Source organism: Ammospiza caudacuta, chromosome 20, assembly GCF_027887145.1.
Source record: "Ammospiza caudacuta isolate bAmmCau1 chromosome 20, bAmmCau1.pri, whole genome shotgun sequence".
In the NCBI taxonomy this organism is placed as follows: domain Eukaryota; kingdom Metazoa; phylum Chordata; class Aves; order Passeriformes; family Passerellidae; genus Ammospiza; species Ammospiza caudacuta.
In genome coordinates this window covers 5,164,710-5,187,971 of record NC_080612.1, presented here as the reverse complement: position 1 = coordinate 5,187,971, position 23,262 = coordinate 5,164,710, and the positions used below count along the sequence as shown (strand labels likewise).

The 23,262-nt window shown below is 43.5% G+C and overlaps 1 protein-coding gene across 1 annotated transcript in view; it reads left to right on the top strand.

The window, feature by feature from the left end:
- Positions 1 to 238: 238 nt before the first annotated feature.
- LOC131566527 (sphingosine-1-phosphate transporter SPNS2-like) overlaps positions 239 to 23,262 on the top strand; it is a 134,504-nt gene continuing 111,480 nt past the window's right edge. Inside the window, exon 1 of the mRNA XM_058817857.1 lies at positions 239 to 533. Coding sequence (XP_058673840.1) covers positions 239 to 533 — 295 coding nt within the window. The remainder of the gene's footprint in view (positions 534 to 23,262) is intronic.

The following is a 23,262-nucleotide window of genomic DNA, read 5'->3' as shown; positions in this document are numbered from 1 at the left end:
GGGCGGGGCGCGCACGGCAGCCGAGCCGGGGCGGGGCGGGGCGCGGGGCAGGGGCGGAGCTTCCCGCCGCGCCGGGCTCAGCCCCTCTCGGGCTGTCACTGCCGGCCTGTCCCGGGAAGGCTGAGGGCGACCGCGGGATGCGGCGCTGAGCGCGCTCCGGTCGCTCTCTCCGTCCGTCCGTCTGTCTGTCGGTCTCCCCGCCCGGGCTCCCGCACGCCGAGATTCCCTCCCGCAGCCCATGATGTGCCTGGAAAGCGACGGCTCCTCCGGCAGCAGCCCGGTCTGCGGCGGGCGGCTCCGATCTGGCGACGAGGAGGAGGAGGAGGACGGCGAGCGGGGCTGCTGCGGCCGGGGTGCCGAGGGCGAGGTGCAGACCCTATCGGGCAGGATGAACCCCCCGGCGGCCGGCAAGCACCTCGACCGCCCCGCCGCCCTCCGCAAGGCGCCGACCCTCGGCCGGGCCCGGGTAGCGGCCGCCGGCATCCTCAGCGTGGGCAACGTGCTCAACTACCTGGACCGGTACACCGTGGCAGGTGAGCGCACCCCGCGGCTGTGAGGGCATCCCCCGCTGTCCAAAGACAGCCCTTCCCGGGCACGGTGCAGCCGCCGCCGTCCCCGGGGTTGTCGCGGGCTCGGGTCAGCGGGGCTCGCCCGCCGTGCCGGAGCTGGAGAGGAGGGATGGCGTGAGGGATGCGGCGCGGCCGGTGCCCATTGTGCGGCCCCTCCGGTATTGTTCTCTAGTTTGTTTGAATTTTATCGAAAATAAGCGGAGCGCCCTTTGTTTGTGTGGGCTCGATGAAATGGAATCGGCGCTCGCTGGGATCCGGGAGGGAGCGGTGTCCGCAGCACGGTGCGAGCGGAGGGCGCTCGGCGAGGCTCGGGGTGATGGCAGACGCGTTATCGATCCCGGCACAGGGCGAGCGCTGCGGGCGACAGGTGCAGCTGCGGCCGGGGAGACACACACAGCCTGCAGCCGCACGGGGGGAGACGGGCGAGCGGGGTGTCCTTGGGTGAAAATCGCAGCGAAGCAAATCCCCTTTGCTTTGTCTCTGCGGAGCGCGTCCAGCCTGGAGCAGGCGGCTGCCCTTCAGCCCTGTGCCAAGGAGGGTCCCTTCCCTGCAGAACTCCCGAGCGGGTGACAGCTGAGCTAGGAGGAGCGGCTAGGCAGCTGCAATGCACTTTGCAAAGCTCGGTTTTCTTAAGGTAAACACTCGAAATGATGCGCTGGTGGGTGTGTGACCAGCCGTAGTGTGTGAGCCACTATGTTCCTCAGTACTTACTACTACGGTGAAGCTCAGCTCCAAAGCAAATGCCTGTTTGGATGTTTACTGTGCCATCCCTAGAGAGGACTCCTTGTTTATTCTTGTCAGGCAATAACAGCAGGGAAGAAGATCATCACTGAACTTTTTCTAATTAGAAATGAAGTAGGCTTGTTGGTAATCAACTGTCTCATGCCATTAGAATATAATACATATTCTCTGTTTGGCAATACTGATAATTTTATCTTCAGAGCTTACAAAGGGGTTTGTGCATGTATAAATTTTTCTCTATGCATATATATGTTTTAATCACCAGGACTCAATGTGGTGTTAAGCAAATCCAATATTTGTTTATACTACATTAAAATAATATATGTTTGTAGGGCAGTGATAGAGAGCAAGGGACATAAATCTAAGTCACTGTTGTTAGAATAAATTTGCCAGGTTGTATTTATTTTGTCTGGAGTAGGGAGATGGGGAGGATTAGAAGGAGAATTTAGCTGGCACCATTGTGGCTTTTTTGTTTTTCTTTTTAGATATGGCTTGTTCCTTCAGGAAATGTAAAGGCCAGTATTGGAAGATATTAAGTACTCAGCTGGTAGTCAGTCTGTTACAGAAGGAAGTTTGAAGATAGAAGGTTAACCTGTTATTATTGAAGGAAATTGTAGTGTGCTCCCTTGCCCTCAAATAGGGACCTCTCTAAGTGGAGTTTTTCTACCAAGCACCTTTAATGCATGGCAAGTTTCCTTTTTAGGAAGCTATTCCCCCCATCATGCAATCTTAAAAAAAAAATTTAAAAATCACATCTAGTTCACCTATTTGCTGTAGCACTTCCACTGAGACCTTTGCCATCTGATTTTTCTGCCTGCAAGAACTGAAAGCATCTTCTTTTCTGGAAAGGCTGGAGAGTGCCTGACCAAGCAGAAGGTAAAAATGCCTGCTTGCTGTATGTGGCATTGCCAGACCCAGTGCTGTGATTGCTGGTATTCCTAGGACAAGCTCTGGTATTACTGTGCTCAGTAACTGCCCTGTGGAACTCATCTATTAACATGCAGCTTGATATCAAAGGTTTAAGATCTCAGACATCAGACTTGCCTTTGGGGACAGAATCAAACTTTGCATGGGCTTTTTCTCTTCTGTCAATTGGTATTTACTTTTCAAACTGGTGTAATATAAAGTGCTAATCTAAAACATGAAATAATTTAAATCCAGTGTAATGGAAGAGTTGTGATAATAAAAATTATATGTTTTGAGCTCAAAACTGACTTTATAATCAAGTCTTCTCTAAAAGTAATCTTTACTTTTGTATTTTGAGTCTTAGTGCATACCACATGCTTATGTGATGTGCACTTGCAGATGAATCAACTAGCACTTTGAATATGCAGCTCATGTCTCAAGACAGGTAATAATTAGTAAATACAACTCTCCAGACCTTCAAAGTACATTTCAAATATGAATTGTTGCTGCAACCTAATAAGGGATTTTAACACCAGCCACGTTATGGCAGGGGAAGTAGCATCAGAAGTTATGATTTACCTAAGGCCAGTGGACTGTTGTGAGAACTGGAATTAATTTCTGGTTCCAGCTCTATTTGAAACAAGTGTTAGAAGAGCAGCAGTTCCAATGGAAACTGGTTCCTGAGGATTTGTCTCCAGGGTGATCCCTGCTGTGGATTCTCTGATGTCAAATAAGTTGACCTTTGTCAGTAGCCTTTCTCTTCTTGTCTTATAAGAGTCTTGCATCTACCCAACCATTTTTTTAAAATGAAAGTGTTGGAAGCTTTGGGACTTCTTCCTGCTGTCAGATTTAGTCAAAGGCAGGTCAGTGGCCTCAAAAGCAATTAGCAAGCAGCTGACAGACAGACATAAGCAAACAGAGTATCCAGCAGTATGGGCACAATACTCACAAATACTCCAAGTACATCTTCTGTCTTACTTGAGAACTTAGTTGCAATCATTTTGGTTGGCCAAAAAGTATAAGAAAAAGCAAGTATATATTTAGTATATATATATATATATATATATATATATATATATATATAAACCATAAACATACAAAGTATATGCAAGTATGTATTTATTTACTGGGATAAAATCATATACAGAGTTATTTCCACTTGTAATTTCCTGAGTATCTGCCACTATTTTCTAACATAGCCTCACAGGAACTGGATAATATGTATCCAGTCAATGTAAGAGCATCTTATGTAATAGAAAGAACTAGGCTGACCTGTCCTATAGCACACCTAGCCCTTAAAAGTAAAAGCTTTTGCATTGCTACAAAGCAAACAGCAAATGTGTTGTTTCTTGGTGTTTACACTCTGGAAACATAAACATTGTGTATAATGAGTTGGTTTTGGGTAATCTGTTTTTTTTCAAGTACAACACACAAGGAAGTAGCTGCCTGTTTTCCTGGTTTTGGTTTAATGACTTCCCAGAATGGACTAAATGAGTTTATGATGGGATTTGCCTTTTTCGTATCTGGGACAGAGCTTGAGTGCAGTTTCCAAGATACAGGGCATACACAGCTTCACACCTGACACTAAGTTTGCAGCTTTTTTGGGAGTGCATGATGAAAATGGGCCTCCACTGAGGACTGGCCTGTTTTTTAAGGTTTCAGAATAAATTTCTTCCAGTACTTAAAAATAAAGAGTCTGCACAGCATTAGTGTGTATTTCAATAAGGTTTACAAAGAGTTGGAAATTTCCAGTGTGTGTGTGGAGTATGTTGGAACATACTGATGTTTGGGAGAAGCTGTCCCAAACAAAAAGTGCCAGTGCCTCTACTGTGGCTCTTGTAAAGAAAAGATTGAAAACTCAATCAGTGCTGAGCATTACCAACTTGAAGGGAAATGATCCTCTGCAATTTTCTTAATAGGTTTTTGACCATACTGATAACAGCTGCCTGTGGAGAAAGCATTCTTTCAAAAGCTGTGATATTTCACTGCTATTACGATAGCAAACGAGGGGAAAACAAAAATAATGAAACCATTGCAGATTTCCTGTGAAACTGCAGGATTTCAGCCATCCCATGATGCTAGGACATATCTTCTTCCTTAATGAAGTTTTGGGAAAAGTCATCTTGCCTTCAGAAGCTTGGAATGTGGTTTCACAATTATACCATGGGTGACCTTTTACTGTGCCTGCTGTTGACGATGGAAATAGTCTTGCTTCATTAGGGTGTCACCTCCACCTTCTAATTCAGATGCTGCTTCCTGGCATTTCTGTAGTGCTTTAATTTAAAGGTAACGATTTAATTAAGCTGGAGAACTACCCAGCAAAGTAAATGAGTCTCACTATCCCACTACAGAAGGGGAAACCAAGTTGCAGAATGTTGGTGATTTGCCTGTGGTAATGGAGTTAGGGGCAGAGCCTTCCCTGGTATCAGCTCATCCTTGAGGTTCTCTATCCCTGTCACACAGTATGTCACTGACTTTGGTCTGCTGGATTTGTCCTTTAAATGTCTGCAACTTGCTAATAACTGTATTTGTGTTAATTAGCCTCTCATTACAACACATAGTTGCAAATCAAATGCCATTCTTTGAAGATACACACATGCAAATGATCGCTGAAAGTTGAAAGTCGAGTTTACAACTATGTAGTACAGACTGCAGCTGAAGGGTTAGGAAAGGTTCAGCACTAACTCTCAAGTGCAAAGACATTCAAGAGGTTGTGAGCCAAAGCTGCTTCTTTTTATTGTGAGCTCACATTTCTGATAGCAACATAGTGCCCCATTGAGTGTTTCTTAGTGAATGTAGTCAGAGAACTCACATGGAATGGGATAAAAGAGCCCCTTCTCCCCTTGTAACAGGACTGTGCTCAGTGCTCATAGCTTCAGGGAGGGAAGTATTGAGAGGCAGTGCAGGCACCCAGGACACAGCTCTGGAAGGGCTGAAATGCTGGAAAATATTAGAAAATGATACTGACAGAATGCACTTGAGGCAGCAGTGCTGCCAGCTCACACATGTGAGGGTGTGAGAAAGGATGGCAGTGTTGTACTTGGGCAGCAGGGACCTGCTACTGACTCAAATCCAACTACTCCTGCTTTGGGAGCAGAAATTAGACTTGAACCTCATGCACTTCAAAACAGGAGACAGAAAGTGCTCTGCAGCACAGCGATGGGGACTGTGCCACAGCATCTTGTTCTCCAGTGTTGTTTTCCTGTGTGCTGGGCTGTATTGCAAAGGCTGCTGCTTCCTGTTTGCTGATTCTTATGCGAGCTGGCAGGATTTGTTCCAGAGTATTTTACATTTCAAGTGAAGTCTTATTATGTTTAATCATAGTATTTTTTTCTTCCTTGTGCTGTAGGTTTGCCAGATACTAACTATCTTTGTTATTATGTGCAGATTTTCCTGTTTGACTCTGAGATCCTCTTTCATGCATGTTGATTAATTTTATCCCCAAAGCATCCAAGGCATCACAGCCAGAGAATGTGGCCTTTATTACATGGAGTTAATATACTCATAAATATTGAGTGTGTTCTTAAGAATAATGTAATGATCTTACTAGTCCCTTGATCTCTGTGACTGTCAACACCAGCAGCTTTGTGATAAAGCTTCTCTGGTCAAAAGTGTGGGAAATCTGTAATCATTCCTTCAGACTTTTCAAATACCACACCAAGCTGCAAGAGGGTTAAATTCTAATAAATGGGACTGAGAACATTTACTCTTCATTTTTTCTGGTACACTGTGCATGAGAAGCGAATGAGCTGCTGATGACATAGCACAATGGGTGATATATATGAACAGATATTGTTAAAAACTGGTGACTTTTCCTGGAATACAAAATCCCATAGCTCTTGCTTGGTATTTCAATTGCTGAGGAACTCGTGGTTGAATGGTGTTATAATGTATCACATCAAATAAGGTTTGTAAAGGTAAAGTTTCTAAAGGTAAAGTTTATAAACTTGAGGCTCCTTACAACTATCAGAAGCTCCTGGTACCTCTTCAGAAGATGCAATGGGAAACCATGACTTTATTTGACAGATAAAAATTAGGAACCCCAGATATCAGAACTCTTCTAAGTTGCCTGTTTGCATCATCATTGCTTGATGTGTATTATAGACCAGGACATTGTTGTGCAGCTTCTATGGAATCAGGTGGTGCCTCCAAAGTGCTTACAGTCCACATCTGTCTCCATATCTCCAAGATATATCAGAGAGCTGCAGGCCAAGGGTGGAGAGCCAGAGGGACACAAGAGACAGCACTGGTCGGTGGGAGGGTCCCAGAGGATGAGCAGATGTGGCTTTTTGGTAGGCAGTATAGCCAAGGGGTGAGGAGGGAAGAAAAGGGCAGCTTTCAACAAGAGTTTACAAACAGCATCTTCCAAAAATTATGAACATCACAGGAGAAAGGATGAAGATGTCTGTTGGAAATGGTTAAAGGAGGATGATGCCCTTCTGGCTGAGGGAGTTTTGTGGAAATTGGCAATATGGATGTAGGGTGATGAATGTTCTAGAAAAAATGTGTTTGTGCAAAATGAGTCCTGCAAAGAACCTGTGAGGTGCCTAAGGGGTCAGGGAAGTTAATGGGAGCTGAGCAAAATGGGCTTGGGCTCAGAGCCCAGAGAGGTGTAAGTGAGGTGAACAACACCTCATGGTTTCCAGAAAACTTTTGAGTACACATCTTGGCATGGACCTCTCCTGTAAATTGAATTTTTGGTGAACTGGTCTGAAAATCAAGAGGCAAATCTGAGACAGGTAGGGGCAAAATAAGAGAAAGAAACCCTCAAACAACCTGAACCAAACAACAATCCCCCAGTCATTACTACTGAGTTCTTAACTATTAGATGCCCCCTTTGACTTTTGTGCTGTAAAACCTCTCCCCCTGCAATTCATTGACTGAATGAGTTGAACCCCACCTAGAACTGCTGAACTGCTGAGCACAGCAGGCACCTCATGCACGGCTTTTCTCTTCTTGACACATCTGTTTTCATTGTTATTTTGAGTGTTTTTGTCTGATGTAACCCAGCTATTTCTGTAGGGTTGCAGGGAAAGGAAGTGAAAGGGAGGGAGCACCAATATCCTTGCTCCTGGTTTTACAGCAGCGTGTAAAAAATCAGGAGGATGAGGATGTAAGGGGTCCTGGCTGACTGAAGGGGTGGGGAATCATTCCCACTTGTGGTTATGACTTTGGGCCTGTCACAGTCAGGAGGGGCTGAAGGTTTCTTTTGGAAGGCTCCTGAAGGAGCTGCTCAGGATGCTCTGGTGGCTCTGTCCACTCTTCATGGTGCTCTGTGTGTTTCAGGGCAGCCTCTGCACAAGGCATGGCTGGAACCACCACGTTATCTCTCACGATATAAAATTGCAGAAGTCTTCTGTCAGGCTGAACCTTCTAGAGAGCAATGGAGCATGTTGTGAGAACAACATCCCACATCTTCTGTGCTTCTGGTTTTGAGGAGATAGGTATCAACCAATCCTCCTTCTCCAGAACTGATCTCCTGCCACAACTGAAATCACAGACCAATTTTAGCTTTAGAGAAGGGAGAGAAATACAGAAGAAAAACCAGGCTTTGTGCCTTGCCTTTCCTAAGTTCAGACTTGAGCAATATGAACATACCAGGGTTATGTTGTTGGTGAGCAATATTACCTCCTATTGAGATTTCTTGTTTGTTTCTTTTGTTGTTGTTGTTGTTTTAAATATATTTCTTATATATTTCTTATGCTTCTCCTGGTGGCCAGCAACTGCACTAGCTGAACAGAAGAGCAGGGGGAAAAGACCAGTGTTTATCTGGAGAATAGCTGCAGTAACAGCTTGGAGTTTGGCTGGCAGAGTGAGAGAACCCATGCTGGAATGAAAATCCTTTCAGCCTTGGCATGTGATGATTTTTTTGTTTAATTTTTTTATTTTAAGGCTGCACTGAACCAAAACTGCAGTAATCCATCTTACTCCTTGTTCAGGCTTCTGCCAATAATTCTGTAAATAACAGATCACAGTTAATTATTTGTTTCATAGCTTCCTATTTTCCCTATTTGTATTTGTAACATATCATTATTGTCCTAGAATACAGCTCTGTGTTCTTGGCAGCGTGAAAAACAACAAAAATGGGTGAAGTGACAGTGGCAGCAGGTCTGGTCTCTGTGTGAAGTGTGCAGGGCCTGAGTGAGACCTGCCTGAAGGTTACCTCTGATTCCCATGGCTGTCCTGGGATTTGCTGATCTGTGCTCTCTGCATATTCTCATTTCAGACAAGTGATCCCTCAGGAGGGTTTGCCAACAAAGCAGTATGGATCTGAAAGGTGGAGGGGGGGGGTCTTGCCCTGCTGTGGATTTGTGATTTTCACTTCTCTCTGCCTGTCACGTTTGCATTTCATGATTTGTGCTGTGTGGTGGTCATGACCTTGGAAGTTTTGCTTTTCATCCTGGCTTAGGCAGCTGCTTTAGTTCAGCTTTCCTACCAGGTGGGCAGTTTGGGAAGTTCACAAATCACTGTGTGCTCTTGCTGTGTTCCTCTTCAGTGAGACTTTTCATTTGAAAATGGGAGACTATGACAGGATTTCTTTTCTGAGAACTTTGGATGAGATTCTGTATTCTCATTTTCACATTGCCTTTAGTGTTGGGTGGTTTTTTCCATCAGACTGGTGCTTGTAAACTTTGCCTCAGCCAGACCCACTGGGGCTTGGCTGTCCCAAGCTGTAGGATGTAAATAAATTGATGTGACATCAGCTGACCAAGTGCCACTGCTGCCCAGGCCTCAGTCCCTGGGCAGGTTGGTGGATGAAATGTTGTTTATGGGATGCTGAATCAGAGCTGCTGCAGCACTTTGGGCCAGGCACTAATTTTGTGCAGTTTCAGGCGTGTTCTCAGTGCTAAATAATAATTAATACAGAATTGCAACACTATTAATAAATACCAACAGTGCAAACTATGCAATAAGGAGAAATTATTTCTATTGCACTAGTGTGGCTCATAAAGAGGGGTCATTGCATTGGTGTGCTGAGCTATTAGAACTCAAATTCTGCTGCACTTATACCAGTGTTAAACCATTCCTAATAGTCTTGTTATTTCCGTCCAGCAGGCAGAAATGCTGACTAACTTTCAGGATAACAATCTTTTATATATTCAGGAAACAAAATACCCAAGGGCCACTGGTGACTGACAGCTACAGTGCTCTGATTAAAACTGACAGTTCCTGATCAGCTCTGGCTTGGATGTGTTAGTTCTTTTTCTCATGGGAAGAGAAAACAGAGGACAAAAATTTATTTAATGTAACCGTATTAGGATATGAGACTTTTTTTTTCTCCTTTGCAATTTTCCAGGAATTTATAACTCAGAAGTACCAAAGTACCTGAGTAATAGTGCTTGGAAGGGCCAACATTAATCTCTCCATGATGATTTTCCTATAACAAGGTACAGAAAATGCCAAGTGCTGGCTTCTAGTCATTGATTTTTGACTGTAAGAACAATGTGCTGATTAGTTAATATCTGGTGTTTGCCTGTTTTATTCCCAGCTGGTATTAAGACAAGGAAGATTTTTTTCCCCTTGAAATGGGAGGAGTTGTGATGCTGGTGCTCATACAGACTACACAAGCAATTACTCAATCCCTAATGAAAAACCTTGAGTCACTGGTCAGAACATGAGGTTGTTGGGAGCCATAGTGAGTGCATCTCCTGCCCTCCTCCCTTGCCTTTCTCTCCAACAGCATTTCTTAGTATATTGAGGAAATAACTTTATTTCCTTCACCTCTGTGTTTATTTCATCTCCTTTGTACAGGTACAGAGATGCTGGGTGCTCAGGAGCAGTTAGCAACACCTCCCCAGCATCTGTTGCTTTTCAGCTCTGGGTGTACCTTGAACTGTACAGAAAAGCTGCAAAGGCAATAAAATTAACGAGTTCTCTTCATTACTTCATTATAGAAGGGTCTTGGCAGATCTGCTAAAGTTTAGGGTCACTTGCTATTTCCTTCATGAAACATATTTTTAAGTAGTTGAAATTTTCACCTCTTACATGTCGGCAATTCCAGCTGTTTAAGGTGCAGTGGCAGCACTTTATGTTACTACAAAGCTATCAAAATTTTCAGGTTTTTGGGCTGTGAATCAAGAGAGTTTCAACAGTTGCTGAAGAAAAGAGAAATAAATCACTTTTGGCCTGCATTTCACTGTGCTTTTTAAACTTCTATCTGGAAGTGGCCAAAGTTAGTAATGCTTCTGTAGCCATATTATGTTCAAAAATATGTAATGGTTTAAATGTCAAACTGCACCTTATTGCAAGCTTACATTTGCCTCTCAAGTGTGCATTTAAATCATTGCATTGCTGAAAGGCACTTAACAAGAATAAATCAGAAGTGGAGCTGATGTTTGAATAAAACCAGGAGTTATGTGAGTGGCTGGAGAAAGGTCTCTGTCTGTAAGCAGATGCAATCAAATCTGAATCAGGATTTAACAATTTTGATTTAAATATTTAGTCAAGCTCTATTATACCATCCCTTCTCATTTTCTACATGAATGGGAAATACGTTCATCACCATTTAGAAATCCCTGGGCTTTGTAACCTGATGATGTTTGGTTTTATTCACTCAGACTTGTGCAATTGAAGCACAAACCACTTCAGGCCCGAGTGGGAGAGATTTCCTGGGCCCCTGCTGCCTGCAGAAGAGCTCTGTGTGCACAGCCTGAGCCCAGCACTGGGAGAGCTCCCACTGTCCAGGCAGTCATGGATGCCCCACCTGTGGTTTCTGGCCAGAAAACAGCAGGCAGGCTCAGGCATGGATGGACACAACAGTCAGTAGGTTTGTATCACTGATCTGATAATTAAGATGTTTGTAAATTCCATTAATCACCCTTTTGGCTGGCAAGATCTCTATTTTTCAATGCTCCAGTTCTCTTGTAGATTAAAACAAATGCATGAAAGTTTTTGCTTTAATGAAGAAAGCTGCTAAAAAGAAAATTTGTTGTTATTAATTGTTTATTTCTTATTTTATTTTATTTCTCCACTGTCATCAGGTGTTTCTTTTATTTTGCAGGAGCAAGGTTTTGGTGGTTTTTTTGATCAATGCCTTTGACACAATATAGAAAGATCCCTATTTGCAGCTTCCATTCAAACATGTGCTCTCCAGTTGCCTCTGCTAGTATTGAGTCATCAAGACAGAAGAACTAAAATACAGATCTTAAAGTCATGCAGGAAGTTTCTATTTTAAAAAAATTGTTTTTTAAGTATGGTATTTCTAAAATACATCAGCTCCTTTGTAATTACACACTTTAGATATTAATACATATAATTATGAAAGTATAATTAGACTCTGGTAGGTAGTGTCATAAAAATTTTAAGGTAGATTTAAAAATATCTTGTTTCTAAATATCCCAACAAGAGAAATTTTTCTTTAGTGATATTCTTGGGCTTAGTCTGGAGGACCTGATTCTAGACTCTGCGTTTTTTGCTTTGGGTTTTTTTCCTTTTAACCCAGAATTCAGTAGAGACTGAATTATTCTGTCTTTTAAAGGACAGGCTCCTTCTCCTAGGCTTCTTCTGTAAGATTTCAGGGCTAGAGGGAAGCAAGAGCACGCTTTGGATAATTTTAGGTTAGAGATTATTGTTACAGGAGAGTCTCTTGGCAGTTCTTAGAAAGGCAGGCACTGGAAGACTTGCTTGGTGGGAAGCTGGAAGAATGCAGCACCCACAAGTGCTAGGGACCAAGGGTCTCAGTGTGTGTGAGGGGTGTTCACACGGGGACTGCAGACCCTCCTGCTTCAGGATCTGTTTCTTTAGGCAGATTCCTTTCCCTTTAAATCCAGAATAGCATCTTTCCACTCCAAATTGCTATGTGGCCTGTGGTTTGCTGAGGGGAAAGCAAGTCACGCTGTGTCTCGCAGAGGCTCGTGCCGTGGCAGCTGCCTGGTGCCCCTGCAATTCCCGGGGTCCTGCTCAGAGCCCGCGGCTGTGGGTGCCCAGTGCCTTCTCATGGGTGCCCGAGGGTCCTGCTCCTCTCCTTGCTTCCCTCCCCCAGCTCTCACTTGTGTGAAATCAAATTAAGCAGCAGCAGCAGCAGCCAGAGCAGAGAAGAGCAGCTCTGTTTGAAGCTGTCCCTGCAGAATGTGCACACAGATTTCATGGCTTGCACCTGCCGTGTCTGGCTGCTGCTGTGACCTCGTGTGCCAGCAGCCTGCTCTGATAAGTGTTCCCTGTTCCTTCCATCCCAATTAATAGTTCTAAGGACACTTAATTCCTTGCCAGCCTTCTAAAGCTTGTCTTTGTCCATAAACACTCTGCATTATTTTGTAAGGGTCCAGTAGAGGAGTGCTTTCAGAGCACAGAATGAAAGCTAGAGCAGGCAGTGTTAGGAGGTTTCTGTTGAACACATAAAGGCAGCACTTGCTGGGCAGTGATAATTGTGTGAGGATGCTGTGTCATTGGAGCTGGAGCAGTCACTCTTGCAACACTGCAGACTTCTCTTTGAAACCCTTTGTAGGTGGGTAAAGCCTTTCTTGCTGTTTCTATTGAGATCCTTGGGCCTTCCTTGAGTACAAGACTGCTGCCCTTTCCCTGGGCAGGACCCTGTGCCAGCCACAGCAGCTGCTGTCTGGGCAGGCTGGAGATGCAGCAGCACATGAGAGTGGAACAGGCACCAGGCTGTGAGACTTGCCAGGGCTGTGCAAGCCCTTCCTGTGTGCTCTTCACTGCCTGATGAACTCCTTGGAGTCAAACCGGTCCAAAAGCACCCTCTCCATCACTACCTACAGGGTATTTCCTTATGTCACAAAGCCATCTCATTGAAATATTTCACATTTCAAAGTATGGACTTGTTTCAATCCAGAATTCTGTGGTTCCATACAGCTGTGTATCCACTCCCTTTCCACTACTGAAGACACCAGTGAGACAGGATGAGCACAGGGGATCTATTTAAGAGCCCTGCTGAGATTAAGTACTAAATTGGTGGTGTTTGGCTTCCTTGGGAGTGCATTGCTGCAGCCCCCTCACTGTGGATAACTTCTCCTGTGATGGGTAATTTTCATTTGTGCAGCAGATGATGCACATCCCATGAGTGAGTGTTACAGGTAACAGTACCCATGGCAAGGTGTCTCTCTGCTGGAACTGGAGAACATTAGTGGAACTGAACAGGGTGCAGCCTCCCTCATTGATTCTGCTGCTGCATTGTTAAAAACCTGATAATCTTTTTAGCTGCTCAGTCTCTCCCATTGGTAATTGCTAAATGTAGTTGCTTATGTACAAGCAAGCTCAAACAATGGAAAATATATGAAATATGAACCTTTTCTTTGTGGGGTGGGAACATTTATCTTGCTGTGGTGAGGAATGTTCACCTCACATTTCCGAACATTGTGTTCAGCAGATGAGCTGTTTCCTCCTTCTCTTTCAGGTTTTGGTCTCTCCATTGGGGACAGGGCTGAGGCCGTGCTTAGATGGGCTGTTAGAGTAATTATCCAAATGAACAGGCAGGGCTTTAAAGATGCTGTTGTGTGATTTTATTGTTATTGAGTGGAGAGGATGGAAATTGGCTCGGTTCTTGTTTTGTTTTTCCATAGTTCAGTCTGTTGACTTGTAGATGAGTGAGAATCTCATTGGGAAAGAGCTGCCTTTTGATTCTAGTATTGCCTCCAGTTGGGAGAAGACTGAAGAATGCAAGGGAACCTAAAAAAGAAATCCCAGAGCTGACAGCCTCCAGTCAAGCAGCATGTTTGAAATTTTCATGTGGCTAATGAATTTTATCTCTGCTGGGTGACTCTGTCACTGTTCAAGGGCTGAGAGAAACCTTCTTGGGCATAATTTTACACATGAGAGAAACAGGCATGGGCATAATTTTACACATCCTAAGGTAAAGAGAGTAAATGATGGAGGAACATTGTTCTTAAACAGTCTCAGCCCAATGTCATGGAAACTTTAACAACAAAATAAATACAAACCCTCTTTAAAAAAAAAAAAAAAAGCTCTTAAAATAGAGATGGGGTTAAAAGGAGACTGTGTCTAATTTTGTTAGCGTTGTGGTCCTAATTTGTCGCTTCTGGTCACTTGAATTCCTCACAAATTGCTGGTTTGCCTGCAGATCTGTAATTCCCACATGCTGTAATTTTGCCTTTAGAAATGTTGGCCATGGGCAGCTCTCTCTTTCTGGGCTGGACTTTTGAGCACTTTAAACTCTCCAGCATGGTTTTTCTCTGTTTGGTGGAGGTGGAGGCTCCTGCCTGGCAGGGAGGATGAGCAGCTCTGGGTTTGCAGGCTCAGAAAGCCATCCAGCAGAAGGGTGTGCTGGAGAAACAGGCTGTCCTCTTCTGCAATCCTTCAATATGTGAGATAAAATACTGTGAGAACAATTCTGAGGCATTTGTTATGGAAAATCCAAGAATTTTCCAACTAATGAGCCCTGCTGTGCAATTCCTATCAGCTGCTGGAAGGATCAGCTATTTCTATGAGCCTTTGAGCTGGTTTGAAATCATTAGCTACATGCTTTGAGGTTCAGCTAGCACCCAGTCTCTTCATTTTATGCCATATGTTTGACTGTTACGTTATAAACTGAAAGACTATATCATTTTTTATCTTATCTCAGAACTGGAAATGCTGAGATGAAAGGAGGGATGGATGTGAGTTGCACTTTGATCTGGTTTTCATCATTTCAGTTGGGTTTCATCTTGGTTTTGTTGGGTTTGGGGTTTTTTTAGGAGTCCAAAGAAGTTTAACCTTACTCTTTGTTTGCTTTTTACATCGGTTTTATCCTCTTGGCATCTGCTGTTGTTATGGCTGTAGTGCTCTCATAGCCTCAGTATGGATCTCTCAATAAGAGGACATGAGAAATAAATGCAATTAACCAACTATTCAGATCTTCAGAGTTTTATGAGGTAACTGAAGCTGTGGATGGAGGTCAGTCTCAAGTACAAAGGTACTTTCAGCTCTTGGTATTTTTACTTTTCTGCTCAGCTCTAAAATTTACTGAAGTCTTGATGCTTACTAAAGCAGTCATGGATTCATCTTGAATCTGAAATGCCAGGGGAAGGTTCTTTGGTTGTACAGTAATTATGGACTGGTTCCATTTACACTTAGGAACTGCAGTTAAGGGCTCTGTCAGGATCTGGAGCTCTGCTTAGCACACAGATCACCTGTGCCCAGCCAGAGGCATGGATTCCTTCCCTGCCTTTCCTTACCTCCATCTCTCTGCCCTTGGCACCCTCAGTGATAAGGCTGACCATCTTTATCTGCTCCTCAACACACTAATGGGTTTTATGTTGATTAACATGAAGGAGAATATGGGCCTGCAGTGTTCTCTTGTGCAGGCCCAGCAATGACAGGAACACAGCTAAGTCAAGGAAGAAACTGAAAGTCAGTCCCAGGCAAAACCACATGCTGGAATTTCATGAAAGAGGAGTGTGTAATTTAAGCAAAATGCTTTACTTGATAGGCTGCAAGCATCTATTTTTTCAAATGTGCTGTGAAATGTTAGTAGTGGGTTTCTAGAAAGACATTAAATTGTGAAAGAGGAATGTTTATTTTGGGGAGAAAAGTTTCAGAGAGGAAAGGATATGCATGTCTTGATCAAAGTTGAGTAATCTATAGTTTGGAAGGAAAATACATGGGCTCGAGTGTCTTCATGTTAGTGTGAATACAGGGCAGTTGCAGAGTGTTTATATTGCACAACTGAGATCTGGATTTCACTACTTATTTCCCTGTGTTAGGATAAATGGGTGACACGACAGAGAGCTCAGTCTTGGTTTTGGGCACTGCCATGGAGTGTTGCTGTGTGTATTAGCCCAGAGCCCACAGATCCAGAGGGGCAGACCCTGCTGCAGAAATCTCTGTGCTCTTCAGCTGCTGCACCCTGGCAAGGACAGCAAGGGTTAAAAGGACAGAGGGGGGCTCAGTCATGTCAGGGTCCTTCAGCAGGCACACAAGGAATGCACAGGCTCCATTCCATTCTTCCACTCCAGGTCCATTCTTCAGACCTGCTGCATGCCCTGGGATAACTCAGCACAGCCTCTCTGTGCTTTCCCACCTAGCACAGCAAGGCTCTCTGGCACATAAAAACTCCTCCCAAACAATCAGTACTCACAGTGGCCCTGTAAGTTTATTATTTGTCATTAATACTGTAGTGTTGCTGCTGATGCTGATGTCTGCCTTGTGCTTGGGAACTGGGAGCAGCAACCAGGAGGAGCTGATGCTGAAATGGCTTCTCAGAGAAATGGAGGTGTCTGTGTTCTACCTGCTCCAGTTGTTTCCAGGCTGCTGGAAAAGCACTGCTGCTCACCTCCTGTTATTTGGCAGGGCCTTCCAGTGCTCCTGCAAATGAATAGGCACTGAATTTGTGAATGAGCTGACTTGCATGCCTAATTTCCTTTCACACCTCTTGTTTGCTGCTGATGGAAGTGTGCATTAAAACAGGAAGCTTTCCCTGCTTATTCTGAGAGTGTATGTGTGTGTGAAAGGGAGAAAGAGGGCAAGGGCTGTGAGTTAAAATAGCTTGATGGAGGGCTTTTAAATACCTGTACTGTGACAGAAATGGATGTGTTTCAGAACATATCAGTTGGTATAAAAGACTTGAAGAGGAAATTGATGCAACTCAGAGCACTTTAGGAGGCTCTGGAACCAGCCTGTATCTACTTGGAGCAATGGTGGTGAGGATTAGGACAAACTTCAGCTGGAGTAATGTGTTTGGTCATTTCTAAAGGCTTTCTGGAATATTTTTAGGCAGGAACATTGTTAATTTTGTCTTATAAGGCAAATCAGCCATTGTTTTCTGCAGGGAGGGGAAAGTAATTCAATAACATACCTCCCCCTTTCCCTTCCCTTTCCCTTCCAGGTGATTTTGCTCCCTCTCTGCTCTGGGCATGGCCACACAAGTAGCTGCTTTGGCAGGTGACTTGGGGAGCAGCAGTGAGAGGATCAGGGCAGGGCAGGTTTCTGGGAATAAGCAGCTGATAAGCAAAGTACTGGGACACTGTGCTGATTGGATAAGAAAGATTAGGCAATTAAATTTTTGTGGGGGCAAAACCCCAGACAACATCCTTGAGGCATGGTAGTGTTTTGTTAACAAAGCAAAAGGCAGAGGATTTTATTTACCTGTAGCTCTATGGCTGCAGAGTTTTATTTTTTTCTGTTTGCAAAAAAATAAAAGATGTGATACTGAAGTCTGGAAATTTACACCCTACAGATAATAATTGCCACAACTGTGTCCACTATAATGACTTGACCTTTCAATTTTGCTATGGAATTTAGAGATAAATAGCTTTTGGATTCTGGATTTGGAGCCTGGTTTTTTCCTGTTTGGGGGATTTTTTTCCAGCAATGTGGGTTTGTAGAGCTCAGTCTTATAGTATTCAGTAACAGCTGTTTTAAGGAGAATGCCAAATCTCATAGGAGATGGCATTTCTTAAATCCTACTTCTCTAAAAATTTGGTTTGATTCTGTAAGTGCTTCCTTGGAAAGCCATGGCATGAGGCAGAGCGTGTGCTGCTGTCAGATGGAAACTAAAACACAACAAATGTTTGCTGGTGACTCAGGGAAGATTTGCCTTGTGTGGAACTTCTGTGAAGCTTCTGCTTTCCTTGCTGCAGTGGGGAGGTTTTTCAGGGAATCTGAGAATTGTTAAGATTGGAAAAGACCTTTAGGACCTTTAAGTCTGACACTATTCCCAGCGCTGCCAAGGTCACCATGTCCCCAAGTGCCACATCTACACATTACTCCATCTACCTTTATTAACCTACTTCCTCCAGTTCTGCCTCCAAACTCATCTTACCCTGAGTTGGCCCATTTTCTTAAAATTTCCTGTAAAAATAAGTACTTAAAAATTATGTAAGCATGAAGTTTACTAGGAAATATGTAGCAGGGAATCAAGAAATCCTTTGCATATGTTTAAATAGTGCTTGCAGTGTGACTGCCATTAGGCTTAGACTGTTTTGTTGATGCTGTTGCTCCACCACAGCAGAAATCTCATTCCAGCTGCATATGTGAAGGGTGTAAATATCAGAACTAGCAATTTTCCTCAAGCATTTTCTTTGCATTTGAATGGAGCATAGAAAAAAATATCCAATCTGACAAGCAAACCTGATGATAGCTCCAGGAAAGCAGTTTTTTTGTTTTTGTTTTCAAAGCAATTTCTGTAGTTTTTCTCCACTTCTCTATTGCACCATTTAGCTGAATGGTGATATACTCTGCCTCCAGCACACAGCAGGAACTTTATGTCTAGAGATGTTTTATGCAGTCTTTTCTTTTTCATGTATCCTAGGGTGATGTGCTTGAGGTGAATATTTTTTCCTCCTCTATTCCAAAAAATGGCATTAATAACAATATAAAAAGAAGGAAATTATACAAAAAAGAAGGTAGGAGTAGGACAGAGTGTGTCTGCATTTGATAAATGTCTTTTTCATTTCTAACACTTGAATTTTGAACATCTAATGGCTATTGTCCCTCAATATCTGCAGTCCTCCTCTGGGCCCTTGGTGTATCAGAAGAGAGGGAAGAGCAGGTTGTGACCCCACATGTGAGGAGGTGAATTAATGGTGTTCTCTGAAATTACAGGTAATTTAAAATGCATTAATTACAAGAGATTTCTCAGTCTCTGCCATTGAAGATATCAAAGCTGTATTTTCTTACCTGCAGCAGACACTGACAGGAACACAGCTAAGTCAAGGAAGAAACTGAAAGTCAGTCCCAGGTTGGAAAACACTGTTTGTGTTTTTAAATAATGGCCACGTAAAAGTCAAAGATCATGTTTGTGAACACAGAAGGAAAATCTGCTCTATTTGGTTTCAGTTTCAGTGTGCAAGGAGCAGCTCTGATTCCTCAGTGTCACTTCCACCACAAAGTGGGAGCAAAATGAGCAGGAGAAAAAAACAAAAATGAAATCTATTGCATGGGAATTGGAGTTGACATGAAAGGCAAGTTTCTTCATTTTGGGAGGAGCACCCCAGATTCCTAGGAGCAGGGAAAGGAAAAAGTTAAACTAATTTAGGGTATAATTTTTCTGAATCTATAATCTGTATCCTGCAGTCCTAGTAAATATAGGATTTTAGGATTTGATTATACTTAGATGTAGAAATTCTCATGGTTAAAACAGAGTCTCAAGGAAAGATGGATGGTAACTCTTTCCCAGCCCAGCTTCTGTGCTGAATGAATGGGTGACTGTGATCCTTCTGGCTACTAGCATCTATATATATTAGGAGGCTGATAATTTTCCATGTGTTTGCTACATCTGGGATTTCATGCAACAAGTGCAGCACTGTGATAAGGATTTAAAAGCAGTAGATACATGTTGGGCACTTCTCCAACAATTTTTGTTCTCTGTCCAACTTTTCCAGATCAACCAGCTGTATGACAGGTCCTCAAAATTGCATCCATTTCCTTGAGGATCAGCAGGTGCCCTCCAAGCATGCCATGGGTATTTCAAGAGAGGTGTTAATAAGACTAATTTCCTAGGCAGATTGCTGCTCCAGGTTTATAAATGCATTAGCACAAATTATTTTCCCCTTGGTAACTTCTAGTTTTCTATACATATTTTTTGATCCTTATTAAATTTAAGTCTGTGGTTGGGGAATGCAGGAGTCTGAGGAAGTATGAACAAGACTTTCAAGGTGATCTACTTGTGAGTTTGTGTTCCTTATTATCATTGCTGTAATGAGTGAGCAGGTGCCTCACAGAATGAGAAGTTGCACAAAGAGCAGTTTTTCATTTTTCTAAGACTGCACTGAAGATAAAGAAAGCCTATTGGTTTGTTTCCTTTCCCAAACCACTTGCATTTGGTCCTTCCTCACTTCCACTTTCTCTTCCCTGCCCAGCCAGATGGAGCAGAGGGCATGTGCAGTTTCTCAGTCATGCACAAAGCACTTCCAGGCTTGCCAGAGAGAGGAAGAAATTGGATGACATAGATGGAATTCTCTTTTGTTTGATTTCCTTCCTCTCATTGCTGCTGTCATGAACATGTGAAAATTACCTCTAGCAAAACACTTAAACTGAGATATAATCTGCCAAGGGAATTTGGGCATATAGTACCTGCTTAAAATAACAATAAATTAGACGGTTGGATGCCTTATTCTCAGTGCAGCTTTGAAAGTCTCTGGCTTTAAGTATAATTACAAATAAGATTTAAACAATGTCATTATTTATACAAGCTGGCTATGAGTCATGAATTGCATCTTTCTAAATTAATAAAAAGATTCATTTTCTCTTGTTTTCATTTCCATCATCTCCAATACCTTGCGGAGAAGAGCTTAAGGAACAAACTGCTTCTGGGGCCCTGGCTGAGAACCTGGCAGTGCGGAGGCTGCTGAGGAATGCTGCAGTGCCTTGGTGGAGTGCATCCCTCCTGGGGGCACCTGCCTGCCTGCTCAGACCTGCACAGGGATCTGCTGGCTTTGGGTGCCACTCACAGCAGGGCTTGGCCTGAGTTGAAAGCACCCTCGCTAGCTTGGCTTTGGCCTGTTTGAAAACAGCTCTTTGTGCTGGGGCAGCTCACCTGTGCCTCTTGTCAGGTCCTGGTGCTTTTACCTGCTGCCCTTATGTGCTCAAACATGTTCAGGGGCACCTGTGTCTGCACCATGGGGTGTTCTGCACTTCCCTCCAGAGCTGCCTCCTCTTTCTCCATGGAGGGCCTGATGTGGGCAGGGGTCAGCAGGTGCTCTACAGCAAACCCCTCATGCAGGGGAGGGATTGATGTGGGCAGGGGTCAATAGCTGCTCTAGAGCCCAGCAAACCCTTCATGCACCAGGAGGGATTGATGTGGGTAGTGGTCAGCAGGTGCTCTAGAGCCCAGCAAACCCCTCCTGCACCAGGAGGGATTGATGTGAGCAGGGGTCAGCAGGTGCTCTACAGCCCAGCAAAGCCCTCATGCAGGACTGGGACTGATGTGAGCAGGGGTCAGCAGGTGCTCTACAGCCCAGCAAAGCCCTCATGCAGGACTGGGACTGATGTGAGCAGGGGTCAGCAGGTGCTCTACAGCCCAGCAAAGCCCTCCAGCACCAGGAGGGTGCTTGGAGCCAGGCATGGTTCCAGCCAGTGGCAGGAGCAGGATAAAGGCTGTGGGACACAGCACCCTTAGGTGAGATCTTAAGCCTGCTCTCCACCTCCAACATGCATGTCCCACAGCAGAATGCTTGACATAGAGTTTCTTATATCAAACAATCACTTTATCTGATGGTATCAATCTCAGTGCTCAGAGTTTGCAGTACTTCCTGAATCCTCATTTACTCTAAATTTACCACCACAGAAGCATTTGCTATACTGTGCATTGGCTTCAACACCCAAACAGCACTGAGGCTGGTTTTCCTTTTTGCTTCAGACTGGCACTGTTTTTATTTCCTCCTCTAGACATAATGCAGCATTCTAATGGGCATACAGCTCAGGTGTTTCATTTTCTGCTTAATGCCTAACTCGAGAATAAATGAACAAAAGGATTGGCATTTTTCCTGAAAGAAATGTCTTTGATAACAGTGTCTGAAGTGCAGGACCAGTGTCTGGATTACTGACTGTCCAGATTTTGGACTGAGTTGCCTTTTACTTTTGAAATGGATCTTTTCCTTCTCTCAGTGAGAAAGGAAGTTCACAGGACACCAACAGGGCTTCTTCATCAAAGCTCTGCCTTTTGTGTTCCATTTGGTGGCTAAGCAGATTCTTCCTAACCCCATCTCTTCAGCTGTTCAGGTATTTCTGTGCAAAAGAAGGGTCTGTTTGCTTTATTTCAGTGTTAGTCCCTTGTGTGCAGCACCTGTGACTGATTTTGATTATCTCTGAATTTTTAACAGCTTTCTACTTCTTACATAACATCCTGAGATAAGGAATGGGAGTTAGGGACTGCCCCAAAAACCAACCACCACCAAAGTTATGTGGTGTTTATCTTACTAAATGACTAACAGTGTTGATTAACAGAAGAGAGAGTTGTAAGAGACAAGGGGTAATGCACACATTTCCAAGTTTATAGATGCAGTGGAATAATACTGCTTCTGTATGGAGAGGAGGAGCTGCTGTGGCTGACTCTGGACCTGTGAAGCAGATGGCTCTTCTGAAACAGGAAAGTCACTATGGGAAAGAATGGAGAATAGAAAATAAAAGAACTTCAGCAATTCCAGTAAATGGAGACATGAATTGCAATGGAAGCAGTTTCTTTTAAACAGAGAGTATTTTGTAAGTTGGTTTTTCTCTGGATTATTCATTATTTCCCTCCTCCCTAACTGTTTTAATCCATTGGCAGTTTTGGCCACACTAGAAGGAAGATTTCTTCATGATACAATACTGATGGGGGTTTCACAGACATTTGGAGCCAGGGAAAGGAGGGAGTCCCTGGAAGATGATCTTAATGTTTATGAGATGTGAAAGAAACCACAAAGGCAAAAGATTTTAAATATCCACCACCTCTGAAAAAGCTTGGAGATTGCTGTCTCAAGCATAAAGCCAGAGAAAACCAGGGATCATTAGTTCTGCTTTTAGGAAATAACCTTTTGCTATAAACTTGCTGTGAACTGGCTTGTGGGACCTTGCCAAGGCTTTCTTTGAAAAAGATGTGGGCTTCTCTGAGCCCTGTACTGTGGTTAACTCCTGATCTAGTGATTAGCTGTCCTGACTCCAAGGTGCACCTGTCATTAAGGAATTAATGCACATTTCATGAGCAAAGCTGAACAAATTAGAGCCTTTTGCTGTTTATATGTAAGGGGTGAAACTCCTTCTTTAGCTCTATTGCAGTGTCTCCTGAAACAAGAGGAGGCTATGTACTTCATTTCTTCTGCTGCATTGTTAATTACCACAAATTAAGGTGTAGGTGACTTGCTGACAACAATTTTCAAAAATCTGACTCTTGAGAAATGAAAGGTTCAATACCACCCTATTTTTTTTTTAAACCTGAAAACTTTTTATGCAAGGTGAAAGCAAGGAGTTTGTGTGTCCTGGAAACTATGTGCAGTTATTAATTTTTTCCCAGGTTCCTGTACTCATCTATTTTTTAAGCAATTCATTACTGAATACCCCAAGGGATATTTAATGAAATTTGGTATCACAGTGAAGTTGGAGTTGGAACTGTATTTGTCACTGGATGATGCTGAATTTAAGTTTGGCATTCATTGAGGGCCGGCAGTGTGTCCAGAGA